We start from the raw sequence: 26,149 nt of genomic DNA on the forward strand, positions 1-26,149 counted from the left end.
AGTGGCAGTAGTAGAGCTGTGATGGGGGCGTCACCTTCCCCTGATTGCCGGGTCGCCTTCTGCCCCTAAGGGCTCCTGGACTATGAGAGGGGGCAGGCCAGGCTGAGGAACACCGCCCCCCCCCCATAGTGAACAAATTTCATGCACCAGGCCACTAGTATATATATAATATGCAAGTCAAGTTTCTAGAAGAATAAAGAAATAATTTGCTTACAGATTTGTTTATAGCTTCCTATGGGGAACAAGACTGTGAAACTGTATAGGGGTGAGACTTGTTTCTTTAAATCCTTTCCTACATTTATGTGGACACATTCTAAGCTGGGAATACAGCAGAGAAAATATGAAATCCTTGCAGTGGGGAGACATAATAAACAAAGCAACTGGACACACACACACAAAATGGCAGATGATATAAGTGAAGTGATGAACAATAAAGCAGGGTTACAAAGGAAAGGGACTACTTATATGGGGGAAGTATAAAAGGAATACAGTGAAATACAGGAACATATGAAGGTTTCCCTACCACAAGATTGGGAGTAAAGTGATATGTAAATTATAACCTAAAGAGCAATTAGTCAGGAGGAGAGAAATAATGGTGGGAGAGAGAGGGTGAAAAGCAGAGAAAACTCAGGTGTTCTTAGGTGGGTTTGGGTAGAGTGTACACAAACAGAAACCAGTTCATTAAAGGTCATATAAAATAATTTAAAAAATTTATACAAGGGAATAGAAAATTAAAGCTATATTTTGGGAAGTACAGTAAGTGTTTTGGCGGAAATAAACTGAGAAGAAACCAGTTAAATGTCTCAGTAACTTTGTCCAAAGCTAAGGGGCTTTATGAGAAGATACAGCAATAAGGACAGAGAGTAGTGAGTTGAAAAACATACAGTAAATCTTCATTATTCACAGATTCCAAATTTGCTAATTCACTTACTCGCTAAAATTCACTAGTAACCCTACAGTCACCTGGGGCACTTTCACAGTCTCTCAGAGACAAGTGCAAAGGAACAAAATATTTGACCTTCCCAGCTGAGGTCGCACAGGGTAACACTGTGCCTGTTTCAGCTCTCACACTGTACACAAGTATCCTTTTCATGACTGGATAGTGCTAAGTTTTTCGCATTGTGATTTTAGTTTGTAATTTTGCTGTTTAAAATGGCCTCCAAGAGTAGTGCTAAAGCACTATTTAGTGTCCCCAAGATCAAGGCAGCTATGATGGGCCTGATGAATACAAGATGTGTTAGATATGCTTTGTTCAGGCAAGAGTTACAGTGTTACTGGCTATGAGTTCAAAGTTAATGAACCGATAACATATAAACAATATATATTAAATAAAGTATCTTGAAACAGATATATAAAATGAGATTATGTATTAAATTGTTTGACAAAAATGTTGTGACCAATCACAGGAACCTAACCCTGTAGGAGCAATGGTTCAGTATTCACACATTTCATTCAGTGTTCACTAATTTATGACTTTACAAAATATAACTACACAAATGGCAATCAACTGTATATGTACATACATATACTTACTTATTTGTAAAGCAGAAAGAATAGGACTGGTAATCAGTTATAAGAAGTAAATGAAGGAGAGAAATCAAGGATTATCTTAGCTAGATCTCTGGCCTAAACAACCGGAAGATGGTAAGACTACCAATAAAGATAGGAAACAGAGGAACTGGTAGCATCTTGGACCAGGAAGGCAAAGACGTCTGCTTTGAACAGTGTAATGTATGTATGCCACACTGTAATAAATATAATTGTGTGTTTAGTACTCAAATTCCCCACCCTTTGAGAGTTAAGAATCATATCTTTGTTCAACTTGGTATATCTCCTACAACTAAATGATGTTTCCTTTAAGTCATATAATATAAACCAGGCATGTCAACACCAGAAATGTATACTATATCAATTCTTTTACCTTCTACTGCCATCTTTACAAGTACATTGCTCATATTCACCATAACCTATAATAGTGTTTCTATGTAAGTCTTAAAAAGTAAAAACGTATATAATTTTATCTTTTTGAAAGCAAGAAGTCTAAATGACGAATATCTTACAAGAAATTCTGCACAATAAGGCCGTCTGTTTTCTAATATGTTTACAGAAACATAAATTATTAAAATACCATTCTAAAATATTAAGCTTATATAAAAAATTCTAATCAATAAATTATGGTATGTTTTCACACTTAAGAAAACCTCAGAATTATCATTATTTCTATGTAACTTTTACAAAAATGTACACATACACTCAAAAAGTGACAAGTCTTTTTATACCCTAAAAACTAAAAATTACAATATACAACTATATACATTGAGCCTTATATAATTATAAAATAAACCTAATAAAGATATTCATATCTATGTCTATCTAGTCAACATTATCTTTCTTTATCTACATAACAGAAAATTTCTAAGCTACCACAAAACTGATTTTATAACCAAATATATACTTGTGTGAGCAAGAAACAGAAAACTGATACATAGTCCCTCCTGAATATACATTGCGTACTTGTTTATTTGCAATGGGCCACACAGAGATTCAGGGTCAATTTAAAAGGGAAATAATCAGAAATGCACTGTATTAATTTTATTTTTGGTGTGACAATTAGTTGCATGACCTCCTACTGAGTACTAAAAATTAAGTACTGAAAATTATTATTACTACTTACATGATTAAAAAAAAAAAGGTGAAGGAAAGGTCAAGAAAGAAGGATTTAAAGCCAAACGGAGAAAAAGAGGTTAAGATGACAGTTTCGTTACTAGGAAATAAAGAAAAAGATAGAACAAAATAGGAAGTTCAGCAAAATGTTCTGTGCGGAAATGAAACACTAGTTCTTAGCAATCAATGGTAAGAACCATAACCAAAAAAGCCAACTAAAGACTTTAGAATGCAATAGGACAGGACATCTATGATCTTTTAAAAGACACAAGAAATTAAGAATAAAATGGTCATTTTAAATGTATTTTATATCATTTAGAATGTAATTACAGTATTATGTAAAATGGTCATTTTAAATGTATTTTGTATTTTATATCATTTAGAATGTAATTACAGTATTATTTCTATTCCTAAAGTAAAATATTAATGTACTTGATCACAATGCAAATAAAAATGACTTTGCACCTCAAAATTGATATCTGATCTGGAAAGTAAACAAAAACAGTTAGCATACCTGCACCTGAGCTACCAAGACAGCAGTCGGTGCAGAACGTGCCTTTAGTGGGAGCAATCATTATCACTAGCAGTGTCTCCATGAACAAGTAGGCCCTTGTCTCTTTTCCAAGGGCTAACGGCCAAGAGGGGAAGGGCAGAGGGTCTTCTTGGTTCCACTCTCTGAATCTCAAGACAGTGACATTTACCTAGTCAACAGGGCAAATGCATACCATGGACACACCTGACAGACTAGTAGCCATGACAAGTAAAAAAAATAGGGAGACATTAAAAATTCCTTGCCTTCCCTATCACCCTGTAATATAGAATTTTCCCCCTAAAATAATCTTATAAATGGTAATTATAATCCTAATCAGCCAACAAAGGGACATTTCGTTCACATTGTAAGATCTATGTGACTTAAAAAGTTATTGTATTTCCTACTTGAAAATTGGTTTGTTTAAAAGAAGGTACCACACAGTTCAACTCAATATGAGTTAAAAAAGTATTTGTGGATTCATGTGCAAAGTGGACCACATATGTAGCACTAACTAACTCTATCAGGAATTATTGTCAGTTCCAAACAAACTCTTAGAACACAATTCACTTCTAAATTGAAGACTGCCTATACATAAATCCAGTTGATGAGTCATATACTAAAAGTTCAAAATTGTAAAAATGTTTGATCAAGGTCCAAGACTACAAAATCAGCATCTGGGGTAATTCAAACTTTAAAATCAATCATAAAATATGATTTATATGATCTCCTAAAAAGCATGATGTGCACTGAAATATGTAATTAAAAATAAAAACTTAAGACATCACAAGAAAGTGTTTGGTCAAGAACTTTAAAGACAATGTTGGCTTAAGTGTTCCCACCAAAACAGTGAATATAAGAACATCATACATAGTTAAAAAGACTGGAATGTCATTATGCAAATAAATAGAAACTAGAAATACAAAAAAAAATTATTAAAAGCAGCTGCCAGAGAAAAATATATTTTTCCTGGTAAAAGGTCAGCTACTTACTTCATTTTCATTAAGACATGATATTTTAAATACTATTTTTTCTTCAAGAAATATTAATACTATAATACCAGCATCCTCTTATGTAAAAGACAATAATTTCTACTTAGCAATTTTCCTTGGTATCCCTGATTACTAGTAAATATGAATTATGAATTCAAGTTGGTCAGATGTTATTCTAAGCATTAGTAATTCCTTTCATTCTACTTATTTATTTCTCTAAGGCAGTAGTTCCTCAGCAGAAGTAACATATCAGAATCACATAGGGACTATTTTGAAAATATACATTCCCAAATGCCATCCCTCAGAGAGGCGCTGACCACGTCTCAAGTGAAGCCAAGTTCTGAAAAAATTCCCCCAGTGATTCTGATTGCTAGGTGAAAAAACTGCTTTGAGGAAAGAATTACATACTTGTTCTACTGTCCAGAAGAGCTCTTATTTGGTCTGCCATTGCTGAAACTTAGCATGCAAAGCTATCAGTAGCAAAGAGGAAAACTCCACATTTCATTACTTATGGTAAAAAAGTTAAAGAGATCTGATAAAATTATCTATTCAAAGAACATACAACCATACTTAAAAATTTTCTACATATTTATTTTGAAATATGCATTTAGGACAAATAGTTTTGAAAATATATAAAAATACTTTATGTATTAATTCAACTTCAATATTTACATGGTCCCTTAAAGAATTTTCATTTTATTTTCATCAAAAATGTATTTCAACAACCTCCACAGTATTCTGAAAAGTCAGGAATTTAAATATTTTTCTAATAGAAAAATTTAGTTTCACCTACAGAAAAATAATGAAACTTGGAATGATACCACTGATATTTTAAAATGTAATTCTGACTCAGCTATGCTATGCCATATATAAGAAAAACCTTCATCACTAAACTATAATAATCCTAATTGGTAGCATTTTATTTAAGAACAAAGCACAAAAGTATTTTATAAAAGAAAATGTCTCCTTGTAAAAAAGTTCAATGCTTCAAACAAAAATATTGTATCTGAGGTTTGATTTCACAATATCAAGTTTTCATATGCAATTTGTAAACATACACCCCGTATAAGCTATCAACTTAAATAAAGCCAATTATCATTTTAAAAAGATAGAGTAAAAACGAAATTTCAGTGCAAAAATTCATACCAACTACACTTATCAACGTAAGACAATTTTAATATAAAAATCACAACTTATATTCATACTATAAAGTCATCCTATAAAGACTTTCAATCTCTTTAAAATGAAACGCTCTCCAGCAGTGATCAAGCTTTCCTTTCGTGACTATTCTCTAGTGAACACTTTCTTCTGATTAGCTTTTACAATGTCATCAGGAGATGCTGATTTGAAGTCAAATGGTGTTATTGCTATAAGAGGACTTATTTCTTTGTCCTTTATGTCTTGAACTTGTCTACTATAAAGAAAAGTCTTATAAAGGTCAAGGGTGCGTTGCTTGCAGCTTTTCAATGGGTAACGAAGACATAGTGTTGAAGCAAAAGCTGAAGGTCTAGCAGCAAGGGCCTTGGTCCATGATAGAGAAAAAGGTGGTTTCCTACTCACAGAGCCTTTACTGTTTTTCTTACTATCCTTAGCAGAAATGGAATGTTTCCCTAGCTTCGAACTCAGAACTTTAGTTCCTGGTGTTGGAGCTATTGATTGGTCTACTACAGGTTTTGGAACAAAATCTGAAGTTTTTATAAGAATACTAAGGTCAATATTTGAATCTATTTCAGGTGACCTCATTTCAGATAAACTGAGCTTAAAAGAATCTTTCTTATTCTGAGCACTGTCTATATCAATCGTTTCTGCAATCAAATCAGAAAGTGATAAATTCTCAAAGTCTCTTGTAGGAGTAGTTTTATGAAATGCCAAAGATGACAGAGATCCTGTTAATTCTGATACTCCAGTTGAAGACATACACCGATTTGCTAGTTGTGATAGGGGAAAGGATCCCAAACTGGCAGATGACTGGTTACAAAGATCAGATAAAGTACAGCATTGGGTTGGATTGTTTTCTTTGTGGTCCTCAAACAGTTCAGCTAGGGATGGACTTCCACATTGGAAAAACTGCAAATTGTCATTTTTTAAAATACAATTCTTCGCACTTTGTTCAACTGAAGAAATGTTTCCAACTTCAGTCATTTTATGAGCGTTTGAATTATCAAGAGCCGTATTTTCCAATGAGCTAGTCAGGAGCAAAGGATTATTTAAACTTTCTAAACTGCTCAGTACTGGAATGTTTTGCAAATCAGGTACTGAATTATTTTGAATAAATAAAGAGTTATTCGGTGTCGTGTTCTTAATCATTAAGGATTTTAAATCTGGAATTCCTTTGAAAGCAGAATCATCTTTGGGAACAGATTCAGATGCATGAGGTCCTAACAAATTGGCATCTAGATTCTTTGAAAGTAGACTTTCCAGACTATCTGTGGATGATAATCGGACAGATGGCTGACTTTTAAAAGAATCTCTTGGCATATCATCCATTAGTTCAGCCAGTGACAGCTCTTTCGTTAACTTACATGATTCTAGTTTCTTTTCACTTCTAGGCCTGTCAAGTTTCTTTTTTTTATGGAGTAAAAAGTGACTTGGTACAACTGAGGAATTATTATATAATCCACAGTTTGCTACTGGACCAGAAAAATCAAATGGTTTGCTACTGCAATCCAAATGATTTGCAGACTGAGGACAAGAGCTTTGAACATTATCAGCTGAAACTTCAGAGTAAGATAATAAGACTCCTTACCTTACAAGAGCCATTAATTTTCAGATGAATAGGTTCACATATGCAGAAGACAGTCACAGCAACCAAAAGGAAACATGAAATGAGGCATTAATTACTAAATGTTTCTTAGATTATGACATGAATAAAGTGATAATTGATCATTATTTAATAAAAAGTGAACACTCTAAAAATCAATAAGAGAATTTTTCCTTCATTTAACTATCCAAAGTGACCTTCCTACTTTGTTCATTGACATATACAAGTAAGTACCAAGTTAATTAATGTTCTAATTTCCATAAATTTTATAATGTGAGGTTTTTAACACTTAAATTATAGTCAGGAATGTCTCAAATTCAAAATGTCTTAAAAACCAATGGAAAGTAGTAGGCTCATCTTCTGTATTTTTAATGCATTAAAAAGAAGCAAACATCATCCTATAATTTAAATTCTACAACGATCTGGGATAAACTATTGATATAGATGACATATTACAGTTTGTATTCATTCTCATATTTGGTTAGTTAAAAGTACTTACTACAAAATTTTAAAAAAAATTTAAAGAAAACAAAAACCACCCTTACTGAATGGTAGCAGACTACATATAACTTTGTTGTAGCAAAAATCTAGTCCTCAGCTTACAGTACTAGTAAATATTCAACCCATTAACAAATCATCATGTTCCTCCTACTGACAGATCTCATACCAGTTACTATAAAAGTATCTCAGTTCCCTTCTTATGTCGACTAAATTCCAAATTTAATCACAAACTCTACAAACTTAAAATTAAACATCTGGCTATAAATGCAAGAGTAGTATAATTATGATACGTATGATATTTAACCATTTGTACGCCATAAGCATCTATAGACACAAGCAGCGGACCTTTTTAAATTAAATTAAAAATATCATGGCAGTTAAGTGGTTAAATAAAACTAAATTGCTTTTATAAATACTATAAGCATAAAGGGATTTTTTTACATTGTCGAGCTATTAATTTCCATCTCCTGAACCATTAGAGTTAAAAAACAAGAGTAATTTAAAAGCTCTCTAAGTTACTACCAAAAGGCAAGTGCCTTGTTTTTAATAGGACTTTATTTCCCCTATATCCTGTTAGTTATGAAAGCAAGCAGAGAGGCAAAAAAGGCTTTGACAGAGGGAACACAGCACTCAGCTTAAAATTTCACAAACTAGAAAAACAAATTGAGTTATCGTAACATGCAAACTTTTCTGCCCATTTTCCTTAACAGCTCAAACAAATCAAAGCCTCTTTTAAAACATTAACTGTAAAACAACTAAAAGAGAACAAGTAAAAGCATACCTTTTGCTATCTTTCCTGTAGATATTGCTCCTTCATTCTTGACCTTCAATTTCTGCATTTTATCTTGTTCCAGAACCACTGACAAAGCCTTCTGCACATCAAACTTGTTCTTCAGAACTGCTTCAATCAATATGTCATCTGGCACAGCATCTCCAAATACCTCTCTCATATGATCAAGGCATGAATAAAGACGAGCTAGAACAGACAGCAATAATTAAAAGCTAGGCTAAATGGTGTCATGAAAGAACCCTCAATCTTCAAACCTGAAAGAATTTGAAATTATAGTAGGATGGTTCAACTCTCCTTTTTCCTCTATAACTTATTTATAATGATTATATTTTTATCCAAACATACCTATCTTCTCTATCAAAGGAACAATTTCATTAAGAAATCACTGTAATAAATGTCTCCTAAATAACAATAACTAATGCTTGAAAAAACTGTAAATTGTATACATTAATATCTACTTTAAATGATGATGATGTTTTACATGTGTACAAGGGAGAGGCAGGTATGAAAATATTTCTAACTTGTTAATGAACCCAGTTAATCACTAAGTATATTTCTTAAAATTTCTTAAATTACCACTACTTTAAGTTTTCTTTTAGGCTAACTTTAGTTTTCTCTCACCAACTAAAATCTTTAAAAATGGGCAAGACAACCTAATATTAAAATGTCATAGGTTGCTGTGAAGATTGAATGCAATAATACCTGAACAACATTTAGAATAGTACTTGGAAAACATTTAGTAAAGCATAGCTACAATCATTATTATCATTATCATGCCATTACATATGTCAGACAGGAATGATTAACTTCCATTCTCAAATAAACTTTGAATTTCATACCGTCTTAATCATTCTGAAGCACAGGAGAAAAAGTATAAGACTTCTACTCTATTCCTACCCTCTCACCCCACAAAGACAACTATAACACTTTCTTCAAATATTCAATCAGCCCTAGCTCAAGTGGCTCAGTTGGTTGAGCATCGTCCCAAGCACTGAAACGTTGCCGGTTCAATTCCTAGTCAGGGCAAATACCCAGGTTTCAGGTTCAATCCTTGGTTGGGATGCTACAGGAGGCAACCATTCAATGTTTTTCTCTCACATCAATGTTTCTCTCCCTCTCCCTTCTTCTCTCTCTAAAAAAATCAATTGAAAAATATATTTTTAAAAGTATCTTTACCTAAAAATATATACATACAAATACTATTAAAGAGTTTGTATAGCAGCTCTTCTACAAACTTTTATACAGATTAAATGTATTTGCAGTTGATAAATTTATTTTTATTTTATATCTGCTGTTTTCCTTTCTGCTTTCTAAATTTGTATATTTGTTCTTTCTGTCCATTTTTCTGATCAGCTCTGAGATTCTTACATTTCCCCTTTCTGTTTTCAAAGTAATTGTTATCAATTTTCAATTTATAAACATTTGTAGAACAAATTCATATTCATAGAGAAAGAACAAATCAGCTCAGCCTTGCTTACTACCAACAGATGGTTTTACTATTATCCCTGGCCATCTTAGTTCTGCTACACTGTTCATCAATCTACAGCTTGAGTAATATCTTTGAAATAATGTCATGTTTAAAATTTACTTATAATAGAGGAAAGCCTAAATACAAATATCTTTGTTAAAATGTTTAAGAGAATTCTAAAGATGCAAATTCAGAACCAATGTCATTACCATTTATGAGTTCTATCTTGACACTTGATTTACATGGATATGACCCATCAGGACACTTGTATAGTGTTACTTTGAACTTAAAATTTAAAAAACAAACCAACAAAAACAGCCTCTGGAACCTAATGTTTTGTAAAGAAATGAACTTCTATAATCTAATCATAAGTTCTACATAGAGCATATGAAACAATAAATATTACTAAAAGAAAACAAATCACTGAAGTTTCTCTCTTAAGAAGATCAGGTGAAGATTTCAATAAAAATTCCAGTTACTAAGTAACAGCCACACAATCAATTTTCAAATATACAGTTAACCATACACTAACAAAATATACTTAATAAAATGTATATTCTTTCAAAATATAAGATACATTTATACCATTACTACCAACAATCACTATCATGAACAGTCACAATAAAACTGACGTTCTGGTATAGTGGTTATTAATCATTTTCAGATAAAAAACACAGACTACTTTTACTATACCTTGATCAAATTCACTTAGCTGATGGTTCAAAAGAGAATTGGAGGATTCTTTCAGATCTTCATAATCATATTCTTCTACAGGCTCAACAGGTTTGTCACGTCGTGAGTAAATAAACTGAGCAGCTAGAATATAAAATGATTGAAGAATGCTTTTGTAAAGTCATTTCTCATTAACTTTTTTTACAAAAGTTAAAGCAAAAATTAAGGATTCTGATCTACTACCTATAGCCATTTATCTACATTCTATAATAATGGATAAAAACAAAGACAAAACACATCATACCCCAAATCCTTCTCAAATGTCCTTACTAACTACTCATTAGCCTCTTATAATCATCTTCCTTATTTCCTCCTATTTTCAAAACCATTACCCTGAGCTTACTTTCTCTATAGTTTTCAAAAACTATCTTTCCTAATATCTCATCCTTGCCTACTACTCTATCTTCCTTAAAATTTTCTCTTCTTTGGTATAAATATTCCAAGCCTCATAACAAACTTGCTTATTTGTATAATTATGAAAATATTAGTAACAGACTAGGTCTTCAATTTCCAAGAATTGCTAATTTGCCTAAACCCAAAAGTTGACCAAAATCATAGATCTTAACTTTTAAACAACTCATACTTTCAATCATACACTGATAACTGTATACTAGTTTCATATTCCTAACTTTGACTTTCAGACCTCAGTCTCTGCTACTCTGCAGTACTGGCACAGTGTCATCACTCAATATGTAAATGGGTATTATATATTTCATTAAAAGGAGGAAAGACAAAACATCAAAGTGCCAATATATACCTGAATATCACATACAAAATACAAGTGAGCAAAGAAAATATCATGCATGCCCAAAGTGTTGACTCTTCTGCCTTGACTAGATGCCCACTGAGCTCAATTCTTGGAGACTTTGTTCAATTGTGAAGGTATAAAATTAAAGAATAAGGGAAGAAGGATAGAAATATCAATACAATATTCTAAAGGCAAGGTGTTATTAGAGATTTTATATTCTTTAGCTTTCTGGAAGAGCATGTGACATGGAAGTCTATTGCTTAGCATTCCCACATTTGACTTTTGTGCATGTTTTCAGAAAGTCATTACCTATGAAAGGTAGGTAATACAATAGATAATACAATAGATAATACTATGGCTTATGAGTAAAACCTATAATCAAAATGCCATGGCATAATGCTACCTATTTGTAGTATAAATCAATGATGGCCTTATAGATTAGCAGGAAGGCAAAAAAGAAAAATGAATTGATGTATTTTAAAAGCCAAATGAGTAGTACATATAACATGTGCTGCAGAAGCAGAGAAGATTAACTAATCACTGAAGACTGGGGCAGTTATAACAAGGAGATAAGAACATCAGAAAAACTGAAGAAGAGAATAAAAGAAATATAGAGCACTTGAGAGAATTCAATCTATTATGCTATAATGCACATTTCCTTAACCAAACTAGCTCATACCAAATGATAATTAGGGTAATAATTAAAGTATACTATTCAAGTTGCTTTGGTTTATGAGATATTCCCCCCAGTACCTCAATGTTTTGCACCACTGCATAATGGCAACAGGTACAAAGTCCACGATTCCAACCATAGAATATCCTATATAATAAAAGCCTAATATGCTAAGTGTCCGACCATCCCACAAGTCGCTATGACACACACTGACCACCAGGGGGCAGACGCTTTGACCAGTAGGTTAGCTTGCTGCTGGGGTCCCGCTGATAGGGACTGGGCAAGATAGGCCAGACACACCCTGGATGAATCTGTGAGCACGGGGCCTGTTTCGGCCCGATCGACCCCTGCCAGGCTGAGGGATCCCACCGGGCCTGTAGTTATACTATAATTATACTTTTTTGTGATACCAGATAGCCCCACATGCTTCCTCTGGGCTCAATTTGGCCATGTGTCCTGTCTTTGTGTGTGCTTATTGCTTGGCTCTCTAAGATCTGTAAGCATTTTGCCTCTGCAATATTACTCATCAGTTTTAACTCTTTATTAACATCGTTTTTCCATCAGGCTTTCACCTTTTTAAAAAATATATATTTTTATTGATTTCAAAGAGGGAGAGAGAGATAGAAACATCAATGATGAGAGAGAATCATTGGCCGGCTGCCTCCAGCACGCCCCCTACTGGTGATCCAGTCTGCAACCTGGGCATGTGCCCTTGACCAGAATTGAACCTGGGACCCTTCAGTCCACAGGCCGACGCTCTATCCATTGAGCCAAACCAGCTAGGGCTCACCATTTTTTTTTAATGTAATGACCTATGTTTATTGGAATATTTATTAGAAAGTTCATGTAGCCCTGGCTGGTATGGCTCAGTTAGTTGGAGCGTTGTCCTATGAACAGGAAGGTCTCAGGTTCAATTCATACCATCAGGGCACATACCTAGGTTGCAGGTTCGATCCCTAGTCGGGGCACATATAGGAAGCAACTGATTGATGTATCTCTCTCACAACATTTCTATCTTACTCTCTCTCCCTTCCTCCCTCCCTCTCTGAAATCAATAAAAAAGGGGGGGAGGGGAGAGAAAGTTAATGTATCTCTTCAAAATGTGCAAGAATTTTTATTAAGATGATTACTGTTTTTGTTAGTACTTTATGGATGAGTGGTCTCTCAGGATCCTATTTTTCCCCAGAAGTTCTGCTGTTTTTAGCATACAATTTTCAAGACCACAAGTTGGTCATTTTTCAAGAATGCATATATATCCCTATTTCCCCCCCTCTTGTACAAAGAGAATATAACATTATTTTATAAAGTCAGCCTGGCTAAAACAGCAGAAGAAACATCCTACTTCACAGATACTCTAAGATGACCACTTTTTTTCACGTTAAAATCTCAGAATGAGGGAATGTCTCAATCACATGGCATCTTAGCATTATGTAAGAGTTAAGACTGATGGCTGATTTTTTTTAAGTAGTACATAAAATAATGGTACAATCCAGGGCTTCTTAGATTTAATGAAAGGTATTAGAACTAAAAAAACGTAAATGGGCCATTTTGTGGTTGGTAACTTATAAATTACTTTCCTGGCTGCAATAAACCATTCAGTTTAGCCTAAAAGTAACAAATGAACTTTGCCCAACTTCCTCTCGTAGCTCTGAACTGTGAAGAAAAACCTAAGAGAAATCGAAAATTAAGTGAGGCAAGAAGTCATATACTTCTCTCAACAATTTTCACTTAGGAAATATTGACAAAGAAAAGGAAGTTGTCTATGTCCGGGCTTCTACTCTACCTCCTAGAAGCTATTTTTTCTACCCCAAACCCACACACAAATCAACTCAGAAACTTACATTGTGGCCATTGTTTTGGAAATATTAATGGCTGGGTTTCCAGGGGAGATAGGCAAGGAGGAGGGAAGTTAGAGGGAGAAAAAAATGTCCAAATATTTGAAGTTGAAATGAGAACCCAAAAGGTAACAAGTACAATAAAAAAAAAACACCAGAAAGGCAATGACAAAAAAGGGGACAAAGATAAAATGCTATTTCTTTCTAAAAATTTAAATGCTTTCTGAAAAATTGGATACCCGTGACTTTTTAAATTAAGGTATTTTTACAAACATAAAAGTTCAAAGAATTCAAAACCTGACTCTTAAAATCGCCTAACATTGTTTCCTGTCACCTTAAAATAAAAATCATGTGAAGCATTCATTTAAGATTTGACTTTCTAGGTCTCTTCCCCTGGAAATAGTTGGATTCAGTGGTGCTGGAATGGGGCAGAGAATCTGTATTTTTAAAAACACTCCCAGCTGATGGGTATCATCAGGGAAGGTAGGAAACACTAGCCTACAAGCCTCCGCAGCCTCCCCTTGCATCTGCCTCACCTGTAGTCAGTGACTTTGTATTACATCATCATTACCCCCCTAAAATCAAAACCTTTAATAAGATGACACTACACACCTAAAATTAAAAACTGCCTTCCACAATTTGGCTCCTATTTTCTAGCCCTCTTTCCTACCACAATTGCATTTATCGTGTGAGTCTTCCCAAACACATCTCACTTAGAAGTCACTACTTAAGCATGTTGTTTCTTCTATCTAGTGTGCCATTCTTACTCCTGTATTTACCAGTCCCAATCCCACCTCTTCCAGAGGCCTTCCCAGACTCCTTCTTCAGGCAGGACTATTTCTCTACCCACCATACTGTTGTGTAGCATGTTGTTTGAATAGGATTTTTAACTGGCTGCCTTATACACCACTAATTTGTAAATTTATTGGAATAGGCTTTTTCTTACATGTTAATTGATGCTCAATAAAGGTTTTGAGTTGGAATGGACTGAATAAGGACCACTACTGTTAAGGTAACCATAGAAGGAGGCCATTAGACAGAGGTGGCTCTAATGCCTTGGTGGCAAATGGAAAACTAAGGCAGGGTTAATTCCTGTAAATGCCTCTGGATTAAGAACAACCAATCACAAAAGCCAACTAGGCTTTCCCAGATAATGTAACCACCTAAGCTACAGACAAGCAAACAACTTCCTTGCTTTACTTTGTGTCTTCTCTAAAAACACTGCCCTTATCTTCTGTAGTGGAGAGCTCCTCACCACTTGCGTTTGGAACTGCCTGAATTAAATTGTTTGCTCAAATAAACTCTTAAAAATCTTAATATGCCTCAGTTTATTTTTTCTTTCTTTTTTTTTTTTTAATCCTCACCCAAGGATGTTTGTATTGATTTTTAGAAAGAAGAGGAAGGGGGGGAAGAGAGAGAGAGAAACATCAATCGGTTGCCTCCCATATGCCCCTGACTGGGAATCAAACCCACAACCTTTTGGTGTACGGACCAATGCTCCAACCACTGTGCCACATAGCCAGGGCCCTCAGTTTATCTTTTAACACTTCTAATTATATTAATTGAAACAAAATTCACAACTGTTAAAATAAAGTTTTATATATAGGCTTTTTCAGCTATCTCCAGCTCTTTGATATGTGCTCAATATTCAGTATCAAAGTCAAACCTCCGGCCCAGGCTGCTGTGGCTCAATTGGGTGGAGCATCGTACTGTACACCGAAAGTTTGTGGGTATATAATTCCCAGGTAGAGGCATGTAAGGAGGGCAACCGATCAATGTTCTCTCTCACAGGATGTTTCTCTCTCTTTCCCTCTCTCCCTCTCTCTCTCCACCTTCCCCTTTCTCTAAAATCAATGCACATATCCTAGGGTGAGGATAAAAAAAAAAAAGCCAATCCGCCTAAAAGGAAAAAAAGCTTTAACGTTTAGAAATCACCTTTTCATCAGGAAAATTGTGCTTAGCAGAGTTAAAAAAAAATACATTTGCTGATAAATTGTACAAATTCCTACTAATTGATAAAGTTATTCAATTACCAGAATTCATTAGACCCAGAATATTATCATCTCTTCAGTGACAATTCTTCTTTAAGAAAAGCATAATATATATATATATATATTACACACACACACACACACACTAGAGGCCCGGTGCACGAAATCAGTGCAAAAGTAGGCCTTCCTTCCCTGGCTGCCGGCACCAGCTTCCCTCTGGCACCCGGGACCCGGGCTTCCCTTGCAGCCCCGGCTTCATCTGGAAGGTCGTCCAGAAGAACGGCTGGTCTAATTAGCATATTATGCTTTTATTATTATAGATAATCTGAGTAAATGCCAACAAATTAGCCTAAAGAGAAAAATTCCTAAAAACAGAAACACTGAACACACCAGACCAGTGGTCAGCAAACTCATTAGTCAACAGAGCCAAATATCAGCAGTACGACGATTGAAATTTCTTTTGAGAGCCAAATTTTTTAAACTTAAACTATACAGGTAGGTACATTGTTATTAACTTAATGAGGGTCCTCCTAAGGCTTAGGAGGAGCCACACTCAAGGGGCCAAAGAGCCGCATGTGGCTCGCGAGCCGCAGTTCGCCGACCATGGCACCATCACCCAGATTTGGTTCTGATTGGTCAGTTTCTATGCCAGTCAGCGTCTCTGGGCCTATCAACGGGGCCTGATCAGAAAGGCGGGGCTGATCAGTAGCCCAGGTGGAGGCCTGGAGAGAAATGGAGGTGCGGCTGTTGGCCAGGCTGGGAGAGAAAAAGAGGCAAGTTCTGATCAACAGCTGCCACAGAGGCTATGGATCAGACTCTGCCTCTCTCTCTGCAGGCCTCTCTCTGGGCCTGATCTGCAGCCCCCTAGGCAGTCAGTGCTGGGACGGGTCGCCAACAGCAGCCATGGCAACGCAGCACTGACTTCCAGTGTGCTCGAGCCTTCGGTCGTTAGGACCCTGGCTCTTTATTATATAGATTATTATATAGATACTAGAGGCCCGATGCACGAAATTCGTGCAAGGGGCTCAGCCCCCACCACCTCAGCGGCTGCCTCTGCCTCAGCCCCTGCCTGCTGTGGTGGCCGCCTCTGCCTCGGCTTCATCCGGAAGGTTGTCCAGTCTAATTAGCATATTACGCTTTTATTATTATAGATATTTTTATTGACTTCAGATAGAAGGAAGAGGGAGAGAGAGATAGAAACATCAATGATAGAGTGAATCATTGATGCCTCCTGCACACTTCACACTGGGGATCGAGCCCGCAACCAGGCATGTGCCCTTGACTGGAATCGAACCCAGAACCCTCCGGTGGCAGATGCTCTATCCACTGAGCCAAACCAGCTAGGAGATCATGTCTCTTTCCATCACCATTTATTCTCCCTTTATCCTTTCCTGCCTCCCCCCACCCCTATTTAAACCTGTGCCACTTTTAGACGAAATATGTCTCTTGTGACTTTCAGAATTCTCATTTATTTATAAAGTTATAAAGCCATAGGTCCTCTAAAAGTTGTCTTAGCACTTCCATTCTTCCTGCCATTGTTTTTTCTTGTTACTCTGAAATACATCTAGCTCTTTTTTAAAAAATTTATTTTTTTGGGGGGGGGAATGAGAGAGAGAAAAAAAAAGATCAATGTGAGAGAGATACTTCCATTGCATGCCTCCCAAACATGCCCCAACCAACTGGGGCTGGGGATCGAACCTGCAACCCAGGGTTTGCTTTATTACTTTGCCTTTGAAGTTCAGAGAAGGTACTGTGGAGCTGCGTCTCAGACCTCTGAGGAGGGGAACACTGCATGGCACTGGTATCTCAGAAGAATGCCTGTGAAGCTGGGATCAGCCTTTGAAGAGGCAATTCTAGCCAACTGGCTGATCATAGTGTCTGAAGATGTAGGTGGGGGGGGCGTGTTAATGCTGTTTCTGGGAGTTCTGGAAAACTGCAACTGATATTAATTGATGTTACTGGAACAGACTGCTTCTTTAAGGTGAACTGTTGCTGGGGTGACTGGATAAGAAGCAAAAAGGAAAGGAGCACGTGTTTTCCTCCTACAGCTTTCCAGTCTTCCTAAAAGAGAGCCAGCTGTCCAAGAAGAAATGTACTTTGCATAGACTTAACCTTAGCATCACAAAATAGAGTATAGAAGGCTGGTTGGAAGCTGAGGGGTGGTTTAATCAGCATTTCTTTAAAGCTCATTCAGAGGTTCAAAAGACCACATGTTGTAGAGATTAAGAATAATACTTTTGGGCTCCTACAATTCATTATCACTATTGACTAGGTGACAGTGATGTCTGGTAGCACTGACTTGATCATTTGTATTGTAAGTGCAGTAGGAGCATGGGATGTTCATGAAGCTGGGAAGATGATGTAGCATGATAATTAGATAGAGGAGATTTAAAAAAAATCTCTTCTACATAGTAGAGACTGGATTGAAGACAGTACATGAGTAAATGCAGGTAGATTAGTTAGGAGACAATTATACTGATCTGGAAGAGGTGAGGATATTTTCGACAGTGTTCTCAAGATGTGGTCCATGTACCATTTGACTTGAAAATTTGTTAGAAAAGTAATTCTTTGCCCCACCCCAGAGTCAAAAACTCTGCAGATGGGATATAGCTACTGTTTTAACAAACCCTCCAGGGTATTCTGAGACTTTCTTTGAGAACCATTTGTTTAGGACCAATAGGCTCCAGAGACAATAATAGGCCATAAGGTTTATACAGGACTTGTAAGTTGGTTGGGTATGGCTTGCATGGGTGAAAAGCTTCATTAGAGGGACTAATGAAAAACATTTTAATATTGCAGATTAACACATTTATTTATCTAGTTTTATTTGGATAAATTATGCTTAATCTTGAGTAATGAACACATAAGGTTAGGCATTCTCAGAGTGTTTTTAGACATTCTGAGAGTGTTTTTCTGAGATTGGCCTAGTTTTATTTATTTATTTTTAATCCTCACCCAAGGATATTTTTCCATTGATTTTTTAGAGAAAGTGGGAGTGGGAGAGACAGAGAGAGAGAAACATTGTTGTGAGAGAGACACATTGATTGGTTGCCTCCCCCATGGGGATCGAGCCTGCAACCAAGGTACATGCCCTTGACCGGAATCAAAACCGGGACCCTTCAGTCCACAGGCCCACGCTCTATCCACTGAGCCAAACTGGCTAGGGCGCTTTATATATATTGATTTCAGAGAGGAAGGGAGAAGAAGAGAGAGATAGAAACATCAGTGATGAGAGAGAATCATTGGTCGGTTGCCTCCTGCACACTCCCTGCTAGAGATTGAACCTGCAACCTGGGCATGTGCCCTGACCATGAATCGAATCCTGACTTCCTGGTTCATGGGTCGACGCTCAACCACTGAGCCACACCGGCTGGGCTGGCCTAGTTTTCTTGAGGTCAGAATTTACCTTGTCTCTCACAGCTCGTGAAGTGTGTCTTGTTTGTGGTTCACATGCAGGACAATCTGACTCGTTGAGAGTTACTTTTGTACACACCAAGAAGTCAACTGACTTTATCAAAGTAAGAGATAATTGGTTTTGAGTTTCTTCTGTATTTTTAACTACCAGTAAACTGGTATTTTTAACTAAAGCATGTGGATTTAGGTTTTTTTAACTTTCAAAACATAGTCACGCACCACATAACGTTTCAGTCAATGACAGACCACGAATACGTCATTGGTATACCATATAGCTTAGGTGTGTAGCAGGCAGTATCATTTAGTTTTGTATAAGTACATTCTGATGTTCCCATATGATGAAATCTCCTAAGGAGCATTTCTTAGAATGTATCCCTGTTGTTAAGCAGTACCTGACTGTATAAAATAGCAATATCATATCAGAAACTTTTATTTTTTAGTGGTATATTTTCCAAGGGATTTTTTAATGGAAAGTGATTAGTATTAGAAGGATACTTTTCGCCCTAGCTGGTTTGGCTCAGTGGCTAGAGCAGCCGTGGGCAAACTATGGCCCGCGGGCCGGATCTGGCCCGTTTGAAATGAATAAAACTAAAAAAAAAAAAAGACCGTACCCTTTTATGTAATGATGTTTATTTTGAATTTATATTAGTTCACACAAACACTCCATCCATGCTTTTGTTCCGGCCCTCCGGTCCAGTTTAAGAACCCATTGTGGCCCTCGAGTCAAAAAGTTTGCCCACCCCTGGGCTAGAGCGTCAGAGTTCGTTGCACATATTAAAAAAAAAAAGAGAGAGACATGTCTTTGAGTGGTGAACACACTACAGATGATGTATTATAGAATTGTACACCTTAAACCTACATAATTTTATCAATGTAACCCAATAAATTCAATTTATGAATGAATGAATGAAGTGGTACAGGTTTACAGGACAGGTCAGGTTTTCAGGAAAGTAAAGGGTTTATAGGACAGCTCAGCAGACCATAGTATTAAAGAAAAGGCAGACTGATAAAAATGTTAATCACATTAAATCTTTAAAATTGTGGAAAATGAATTTTATGAATTATACTTATGCTGTACCTAACTATATTTAATTACACCCCCTTTATGGCATAGTAAAATTAGCAGGACATTTTAACTATTTGCAGAGTAGAATGAAATTTGAAGACAGCCCTACCTCGTTTGGCTCAGTGGATAGAGCATCAGCCTGAGGACTGAAGAGTCCTGGGTTTGATTCTGGTTAAGGGCACATGCCCAGGTTACAGGCTCCATCCCCAGTAGGTAGTTTGCAGGAGGCAGCCAATCAATGATTCTTTCTCATCACTGATGTTTCTATCTCTCTCTCTTCCCTTCTTCTCTTAAATCAATAAAAATATATTTAAAAAAAAGAAATTTAAAGACAGATGTATTATTTGAGAAATTAGTGAGAGGAGAATCTGGATTAAAGATTCAGTCTTTGCTGAAAGGAACACATGAATGTTTTCTTTGTACAGTGGCAAAAAAGAAAACTTTTGGCAGATGAGACAGAAGATGAAGCTCTGATGTGGAATATGAACTCTAAATCAATCTATGGTTCCATCAGAAGTTGGAACTACATTTATCTGATTTATTTACCAAATTAACAGTAGATAAACTAAAATACTGTACAGAGGAATTCTTTGCATAACACATCAATCTTTCTAATATTCAAAAGATTCCTGAGAATATATAACAAACTGCTGTCTGCCTTCACAAGTTTTAGTTTTAGATAAGATTACCATTTTAATACAATTTAGTTTAATTGCATGTTGCAAAGAACATTGGAAAAGCCAGTTTTCAGAGTTTTCTTCCAATTGATTAAAGCCAAGTGATGGAATCAAAACTTTAAATTCTATTTACAGGTAAAGAAATTATTTTTTCACCATTAAAAGTTAACATATAATTACTTTTTTAAATATTACTTAATATTAGTCTTATGGAGTCACTCTAGTCATAGAATAACACTAATACTGACTTAACATTTTTAAATAATGAAATCAAATTATTTTTAAAATTCACCTGTTGATGGAGAAATACAATAATCATCTTCTACAGACTGGCCATAGAGATCATCATCTTCAAAATCTAAAATAAAAACACAAGAGATAAATTCATTACAAGTTCTTTATATATTCTTAGTTATTAACAAGAAAGCATCTGGATTCTTTCCAAAAGAAATTAAATTGTTCATCAAAATTAAAGGAACTTGGATTGTCCACTTTTCCTAAAAATTTTACCTACAAAATAGGTATTTACTGACTTTCTGTATTTATACACTTACTAGAGGCCCACTGCACAAAATTCGTGCAAGAGTAGGCCTTCCTTCCCCTGGCTGCTGGCACTGGCTTCCCTCAGGCACCAGGGACCAGGGCTTCCCTCTGGCCCCAGCTTCGTTGGGAAGGACATCCTAAATGACGTCCGGTCTAATTAGCACATTATGCTTTTATTATTATAGATAGAAACATGGTTCTTCAGTTTTTAAGATAATTGGGTCCAATTTTTCACCTCATGTGATCAGAAAGTAATAATCCCACAGACCACATACTTAAATTCTTTCCAGAGTTGACAAATATCCAAATATCCAAAATGAAAACCACCCATTTTTTTTACCAAATGCTCTCTAAAAACAAAGCATTTATTTTTCATACAACTTTATGCATGGCCCATAATTGTCCACTGCATAGAGATGTTGTGCTTGTCCTAAACTAATTTTAATTTTACTATCGGTCCCCAAAGCACAGGGTATACAATCAGACCAAGAAAGCAATTTTTCTTCATGTAGAACGAGGTAATCTATGAAAACCAGCTTATCCTAAACTCCCTCAAAATCACTCTGCTCGGGCTTATTGGCCTTTTTTCTACTGACTAGAATATGTTTTTTAACCAAATTTTCCTAAGGCTGTTTCCTCCTCTTGGTTAAGGTTCCCATTCAAATGTCACCTAATTGCATATGTCCTCCCTGACCACTCTGGGTAAAAAGCAGCAAGCCCCCCCCCTCCCCCCGTCATTTTTACTCCCTAGCACACTCCTCCAATTGAAAGTCTTCAAAGCACTTTACCCGTTTCACTCCACGAGATTATAAGTTTCTTCAGGGCAAGACTCTGTCTAGCCAACTACCTGGCACATGTTTGGTACTAAATTTAAACGTGGTTTATTATAAAAGAACCAAGCAATTTAAAACTAAAAACCCACAAAGAATATAAATATGTTTGCACAAAGTAGTTTATTCATTCAACAAATACTAACACTATGTCAGGGACTATTAGAGACATTTGGGGTACAAGAGTGAGTAATAGGCACATTCCCAAGATCTTCACAAACCTGAAATCAAACAGAGAAGACAAAAAATGGGCAATTACAAAACACATATGGCAAGTGTTTGACTTGAATTGGGAGTGGGGTGGCTAGAGAAAGATCCCAGGAATATAATACTTAAACCAGTTCCAAAGGATAGTTAGCTAGTTTCTGAGGGTATTCATGAAGCAGGAACTCTTATTCTAAGACTAAGACCAACTGTTTATGGCAAAGAAAAAGTAAATAAATCTACTATTGGATTAACATGTGTAATTCAATAAATTAGGTCACAATTCTGAGTTAATAACTTATTAGCAAATAAATGAAGAGCCATTCACAAAAAATATTTTTAGATATAAAAACAATAAGAATCTTTTTCATTGTTTTTCAATACTGAAATTGACCCTAAAAGTACCACAATATAGAAAGACAAAGAGAATTCATTCCTGGTATTTTTGTAAGGTGGTTCTTTTCCTCAACAAAATTTTGGGAGTATTTACTTCATGTAAGCAATGTGGCGGCTACTGGAGTAAATATCAAATATTGACTTTGTCTTCCTGGCACTTTTAAATTAATAACTAAGGCAGTCATGTAACCTGCTATCCAAATTACAGAGAACAACAAAGTGAGAGTTAAATAGGGGAACCAATAGGTTTTGGAGCATAAACTCTCTCTAATGAAGTTACATTCGTTTTGAGAATTATTATTCTGAGAGTACAAAGGAAAGCTTAACTGGGAAGAAGAGAAATATACTGGACCCTTAAAATGAGTAGAACTTTGTAAGGAAAAGGGGGTGAACCTCCTATTCTATAGGAATAGCTTGGTTATGATGTCATCAATTGTTCCAAAGAAACCTGACAACCAAGCCAGGAGTTTGGCACTCCCTCCCTCAGGCCCAGCACTTCTCCGGAAGCTTTCCTTCACATGGAAATCACACTCCACTCCTCCAACACACTCTGAACAAGGCGCTCTTATTTACACAGCTTCCTTGGAACTTACTTTTTGCAGCATCTCATACTCACTTTAATCCTCTGTGACTTGCGTATCTCCCCCTTTAGACTCCCTCAAACATTTTACTATCCGTCCCCAAAGCTTACAACAGTCCACTAAGCATTCACTTGGAGAAGAATAAACAGTGAATGCTGCCCGAGGAAGTAAAACTTATTAAAGAAAAAAATTATTTAAAAAATTACTTTATCAAAGTAATGAGGGCTAGTCATGTCTTTTATAGCATATCTGCAAAAATACCTCCCAGGCTCAAGTCCTGTCTAGGTAACTGTGGTCAACGTGCCATACTTATTTCCACTGCAATGCTTACGGCGGCCTCCATGCCGAGGTGAACACCAGGAACCTCGCACACACTAGCATATGCCAGGCTGGCTGAGCTACAGCCCCCCAATGCGGCTCGGAGCGTTCGACAGCCCCCGGGACGGGAGTGGGGGGGGCAGACTGATGCTCTACAATAACCTACCGGGAGTGCCGATAATAAACAGCCACCAACATATCAAGCACATACTACATGCTCTGCACTCTACACAGCAACGGGTCTCCGTGCCTCTTCTGCACTCGGTCAAACTTGTCTCTAATTTGTTTGTATTATGCTTGGCGTGGCCCATAATTATCCACTGCCTAGAGATGCTGTGCTCATCCTAAACGAATTCCAACTTTTTTTAAACTCCTAGAGAACATTCATATACATTTTATTTCATTTTTTTAAGTCCCTAAGTCCTTTTAGAAGCCTTCTTTCTTCTATTACTGGTTTTTTTTCCCCCCCATTCCCAAATGCATTTACATGGGGAATTTTCAACCAAGAATTAAGTATACACCTAACATCATCTAATCGACTTATTCTTTGGGTCTTTTTAATAGGTTATCTTTTCTACCGTCCCCTAAGTTTCCAATTTAATTTGAAACTCGTAGAAAATAATCAGTTAGCTCAAGCCAGATTCTGCACTAAATATGTATGAAAACACAAAAAGATTTACCATGTAAAAGTTAACACCGTTAAAACTAAACAGGTGAATGTAAGCATTAAGTCAGTCAATCCGTGTGTTACAAATAAACAAGGTTTCCTGGGCATTTTTTTTTCTGCCTTTTTTTAAAATTTATTTTCCCTTTATTGATTAAGAAGTTAGCTCAAGCCAGATTCTGCACTAAATATGTATGAAAACACAAAAAGATTTACCATGTAAAAGTTAACACCGTTAAAACTAAACAGGTGAATGTAAGCATTAAGTCAGTCAATCCGTGTGTTACAAATAAACAAGGTTTCCTGGGCATTTTTTTTTCTGCCTTTTTTTAAAATTTATTTTCCCTTTATTGATTAAGATATTACAAATGTGTCCTTATCCCCCCAATGTCCTCTCATCCCCCCAATCCTGCCCTCACCCTCACCCCCTGCTGTCCACATCCATCGCTTATGCTTATCTGCAGGCATACAAGTCCTTTGGTTGCTCTCTCCCCCTCACCCCCACCCTCCCCTGCCTTCCCTCTGAGTTTTGAGCATCTGATCGATGCTTCTCTGTCTCTACATCTGTTTTTGTTCATCGGTTTATGTTGTTCATTATAATCCACAAATGAGTGACAGCATGTGATATTTATCTTTGACTGACTGACTCCTGGGCATTTGTGAAAGGAGCTGGAAGCAGGCAGTGCGCGCCGGAGCTGGGAGGACACCGGGCAAGGGAGACCTCCCCTGCCCTGAAGAAGCTCAACCCCACGGGCAGGAATCACGACATAAAACCAGGCCATTCTCTGGCACGCAGACAGCCTATGATCTTCTCCAACGGAGCCTCCTCGGAATTCCAGGCTGGCACCACTGTCGAGGAATAAACAGATCCGAGTGGATGCCAGTCAGCTGGGATGCCGGCGGACACGGGGACTGTGACATCGCGGCATAAGCTTGCCACCTACCTTCATCGTAGTTATAGCCTCGAACATTCCGATGCCGGGCCATGGCGGCGAAGAGGGCGTTCGCCACAGCGTCTTACAAAACACCCGCTCAGACACTGACCAGGCGCCATCTGCGGCCGGGAGAACACCGAGACGCCATTTTGGCTTCCGGCAGGCCTCTGCGCCGAGCGCCTGCGCACGCCGGACGTCCTGTCTGCGCACAACGCGCGACGGCAACCTCTCAGGGTCACGGCCTCACAGGGAACGCATGCGCATTCGCGCAGATGGGAGGGTCCTTTTTGGCGTGGCCCCGCCTACAGGCAGGTTGACTGACAGGAGTTCCAAAGAGGCGGGATTCCACTGCTCACAGTTTGTTGATTTGGACCAACAGTTACTAGAAGGTATCCGAGACCTACACCTGTGTTCCAGATTGTTTTCCAGATTTGGTTTCTGATAAACTAGTGAAAAAGCTGACTGAGTGCCAGCACTCTGTCTTATACAGCTCTCATCTTTGAGGACTACTTAGGCCCATAATAAGCACTAACAAACTTGTGTATATACTTTTAGGAATTAACCCAAGCTTTAGAGGGAGTGGAAATGCTCTTTTTAAATTGATAATCTGACTACAATAAGTCACCAGGCTTTCATGTAATACGTGGTTTCGCGTGTATGAGTCTTGCATGAATACCTCTAGTAAACAATTATCTGGCCATATAAAGGATTATCTCCATGATTCTCTGAGCACTCATTAACAAACCACCCTGTGTAACATGCTAAGAGTATTAAGTATAGCTTTTTAGACATAACACATCTAGGGCCACTTGTGGTAATGCTGCATGTTGTTGATGA

The 26,149-nt window shown here is 36.8% G+C and overlaps 1 protein-coding gene across 4 annotated transcripts in view; it reads right to left on the bottom strand.

The window, feature by feature from the left end:
- The window catches only part of HBS1L (HBS1-like translational GTPase), a 73,831-nt gene extending 48,283 nt beyond the window's left edge, over positions 1 to 25,548 (bottom strand). The window contains exons 1-5 of one of the 4 annotated variants that reach the window (XM_005859034.2): positions 25,322 to 25,548; positions 21,134 to 21,199; positions 10,399 to 10,521; positions 8,229 to 8,423; positions 5,346 to 6,926 (exon numbers count right to left, since the gene is read on the bottom strand). In XM_005859034.2, the coding sequence (XP_005859096.1) occupies positions 5,470 to 6,926; positions 8,229 to 8,423; positions 10,399 to 10,521; positions 21,134 to 21,199; positions 25,322 to 25,364 (1,884 nt within the window). In that variant the 5' untranslated portion in view covers positions 25,365 to 25,548 and the 3' untranslated portion in view covers positions 5,346 to 5,469. Of the gene's footprint in view, positions 1 to 5,345; positions 6,927 to 8,228; positions 8,424 to 10,398; positions 10,522 to 21,133; positions 21,200 to 25,321 lie in introns of those variants that run through there. The other 3 variants (XM_005859035.2, XM_014533843.1, XM_014533842.1) reach the window with 3 other exon arrangements.
- Positions 25,549 to 26,149: the final 601 nt, after the last annotated feature.

The sequence above is a fragment of the Myotis brandtii genome, unplaced genomic scaffold (assembly GCF_000412655.1).
Source record: "Myotis brandtii unplaced genomic scaffold, ASM41265v1 scaffold123, whole genome shotgun sequence".
In the NCBI taxonomy this organism is placed as follows: domain Eukaryota; kingdom Metazoa; phylum Chordata; class Mammalia; order Chiroptera; family Vespertilionidae; genus Myotis; species Myotis brandtii.